Below are 3,680 nucleotides of genomic sequence, written 5' to 3' on the forward strand. Positions count from 1 at the left end.
GGGGCCTTTCGGCTCGTCACGGACTATGTGCAGTGCATGTCCTTACCTTCTGGTTACTTCCTGAAGGCTTTGGATTTCATATTACCCGAATATTGGTGTTCTATTGTCGGGTCGGATTAAGCTGACTCTGACCGCCGGGTTTGTGGCCACAATTTTGTGGCCACAAGTAGGGACGTACCATCATTTAATACAGGGTGGTCCACAGACCCCTTCCTTTATTTTGCCTATACTGTACCGGATGCAGGCGTGCGACCGGGTTGCATACTCGTACGGGGCCATAAGGCGCCGTAGTGAGCGACGATAGGCAAGCCCGCCCGCACAACTTTTCATTTTCTGGATGCAAGGCACACAGTATAAAATCAGAGACTAGCGATGTCACACACATTAAGTTAAACGCAATTTATTCCGTGAATTCGAACTGCCAAGGCCAAGTGCCGTATATCAGGTTCTTGTTCCTATGAAACTAGCCTTTAATTTGAAGCAGCTAAACAGTTGATATTGCTCGTTGGACAGGCTTAGTTCAGCTATGAATACTTTTCCCAGCACATCTCCAATAGAGGAACCAGCTAACTTCTGTATAGCTGCCATGTTGACTGTCGCGTTTCTCATCTCGTACTTTCCCTAAAATAGAAGGAACACACTGTCCAAACTTGAGTCAAAATGTTTAGGGCCATCTCAGAGCGCAAAATACAGATGTCAGCTTACTGCAGCCATCGGGCATCGAAAAGAGGGGTATAGTGCTTTGATCATGGTGGACCAAGGTAACGAGTCCGCAGTCATCAAAGTACAAACTGCAGTGGTAAACCTTAACGTGGTCAAGTAGGAGCACGTATTGTAGGACACGGCGTCGACGCACTGCGTAACGTTTACCTCTAGCTGTAAGAATACCAGGGGTGGCAGTTTTACGCCAAAGTCATTGTGTCTTTTCAACCCTCAAGACAAACAGATGTTAAGTTGTTGCACCTTGGAAATGAATTTCAGCACTTTCTTCAACAGTACATGTGCATAGTAGTGGTAGATGCCGTTTTTTTCTCGGACAGAGGTGAAGTTGCTGACGAGGAGGTTGCCGGGCTCGTCCTTGCACGGCTCCAAGTCGTAGAGCTGCAACGATATGGAGGGCGCGCGCCGCCCGCCGCTCCCCGCCGGGCTCCGCCCCGCCTGCAACACGCGCGACACTTCGACATTCAAAAAGTAGATCAACACAGTTAAAGTCTTACGAAGCAAAATGCCAAATGCTTCGTACCTACGAAGGGTTTTCTCCTTACGAAGCGTCCAAATCCTTCGTATTACAAAGGATTTGGCATTTTTCTTCGTAAGACTTTAACAGTGAACGTTGTGTATCATTTTAATAAGTAGAGATGCTCTGTGCTCTATCTAATACTCGAGGAGAGATTTTCGCGGGCTCTAATTCATGCTGCTCTACTGCTACGGATTACTGGGCTGTTGCAAATCAGGTCATTGATTTAAAATTATGGTTCAAAAGTCTCGTCTAGAATGGCACATCCAGTACAGTAATCAGTACTCTACATTGTAGGAAGTATACTTCACCCAACTGTTCTACAGGGTGGTCCACAGACCCCTTCCTTTATTTTGCTTATACTGTACCGGATGCAGGCGTGCGGACGGGTTGCATACTCGCACGGGGCCGTAAGGCGCCGCGGTAAGCGACGGTAGGCAAGCCCGCCCGCACGCCTACATGCGGTACAGTATAAGCAAAATAAAAGAAGGGGTCTGTGGACCACCCTGTACATTGAAAACACAAGGCAGAGAGGTGCTCTACACACTAACTGGATTTGTATCTTTTATTTGTACAAACTTAATCAATAAAAATTTTTGCACACTTTTCTGCACTGATTTGAACATTTTAGTGCGTTCATTTGTAGAAATTTATGCACTTTGTCGTACAAATTTGTGCGAAACGAAGGTTTAACTTAGTGCGAACATTTGCACAAAAAACATACAAATACATAAGTGTGTACTGCTTCCAATGAATGCGTTGGTACTTACGACACTCTGCACCAGCAGTGCCACGAACAGGATGAGCATGTCGGCAGTGAGAGCTCGGCTGCGCCTGGCCTGGCGTCGCGGCCGCCACCGCCCTGATTGGGATTTGGCGTTGTTTGGCCTCATTAGCGGCCGGCACAACCCGCGGACAATGAGGCGACTGAAAACTGCGCTATGACGCATGTCGATCACTGGGTAATGACGCACAGTTTTTCTGGAATATTATTTAAGTGAGCTAACAAATTGAATTTTCGAAAGCACCAACAAATTGCCGGTTATAACGACATGAGCCGCGCGAGATATAAGCCCGGGTGACATGAGCCCTGATTGCACCCGACATGGGGCCGAACCCATACCGGCTGGGGCTCATGTCATGTGCAATCGGGGCTCATGTCTGGGACATAAGCCCCGATTGCACTCAAACATGTCTGTCATAAGCCCTGATTGCACTCAAAACATGACCCCCCGACAAGAGCCCCGACCTGAATCCCGACATGAAGTCCGACATGAGCCAACGACCGCCGCCGGCACTGCAGCTTCCACTCAGTCACCATCGTTGACGTAGCTATGCTTCATTGCACCTGCACCCGTCCCCAACTGTCTTTGCTCGACGGGCGATCACCGTTGTCACTACAGGTCACCGTAGGTCGCGGGCAGCAGGCGGTGCCACCTCTCACTACGCCGCGATGGTGCTCTCCCTGCCCTGCCCCAGGTACACCTGCCCACGGGTGCACCCGAAGAGCCCACCGAGGCCAAATGTATCTACCACTGTCATCGACCCATCCGGGTACTCCTTGCCCTGCTGAGGAATGACCCACGGGACCTCTGCCCCCGGTGTTTCGTTTCTTCCCGAGGACGCCGACGCCCTCCAGGGCCCCTGCACCCTGAGCCCCCCTGAGGAATAAACACGGCGTTGAACCCCCTCCGTGATTGTTCGGGGCTGCCCACTTAGCTGCCATCTTTGAGGACACTGGGTTTGCAACTGAAAGCCGGGATCAGCACGTATGCTCGTCGTCGTGCCCCGGTCGGATCTAAACCTTTGGGCCAAAAGAGGCCTCGCGGGTCGTCAAGTGTCGCGTCGTTTGCAGCTTGACCCTGACGACTGTGAACTGTGTAGCTGAACACAGGTGAGTGACGTCTCCGCGTAGCGCGGCGTCGCGGACGCAGCCCTGCACTGCATGTGCCGCCACCTCGCCGCCTGCACGCGGGGCTGGCGGGCAGCGATACTCATGCGGGAGCACCCGGCGCCGGCGGCCCTCGCGGCGAGCCTCGCGGGCCTGGCCACCCTGCTCGCCGCCGCCGCCGCCGGGGCCCACTCCACGGTAAGGGATGTCCCTGGCAATCTGTCGCGTCAGTCAGAGTGGCGAACCTTGGACCGCGGGCCGGCTGAACCCTACGCACAAGGAGGAAGTGATCCCGAACAGGACATCGAAGACCAGGGCGATGACAGGCACACGAAGGCCAAGGCCACCGACAAACGCATCACGAGAGGGCAGAACGCATATCGAGGACAGTTCCCTCATCAGGTTAGTGGGTGGAAATAAAAGATATAAAAGAGTTATGGCTTGGGAAACAAACACTTTGTAATCTTTCATGTGACTCGGGATTCGATGTGTGGGGGTCTCCGAGTGTGTAAGTGTGACAGAGAGAGAGAGAGAGAGAGAGAGAGAGAGAGA

General features: G+C 52.2%; 1 protein-coding gene across 2 annotated transcripts; it reads right to left on the bottom strand.

Moving 5' to 3' along the window:
• Positions 1–384: 384 nt before the first annotated feature.
• LOC113214778 (uncharacterized) lies at positions 385–2,215 on the bottom strand. 2 transcript variants are annotated; one of them, XM_052264217.1, is made up of 4 exons: positions 2,008–2,215; positions 964–1,158; positions 706–876; positions 385–640 (listed from the first exon to the last, which is right to left on the bottom strand). In XM_052264217.1, exons 1-4 carry the CDS (start codon positions 2,185–2,187, stop codon positions 521–523), a joined length of 666 nt encoding a protein of 221 aa, XP_052120177.1. In that variant the 5' UTR covers positions 2,188–2,215; the 3' UTR covers positions 385–520. The 2 variants fall into 2 exon arrangements, with proteins under 2 accessions (XP_052120177.1, XP_026290035.1); XM_026434250.2 differs by having other exon boundaries at positions 385–621; positions 2,008–2,212.
• Positions 2,216–3,680: the final 1,465 nt, after the last annotated feature.

The sequence above is a fragment of the Frankliniella occidentalis genome, unplaced genomic scaffold (genome assembly GCF_000697945.3).
Source record: "Frankliniella occidentalis isolate FOCC.00 unplaced genomic scaffold, Focc_3.1 Scaffold17, whole genome shotgun sequence".
Lineage (NCBI taxonomy): Eukaryota > Metazoa > Arthropoda > Insecta > Thysanoptera > Thripidae > Frankliniella > Frankliniella occidentalis.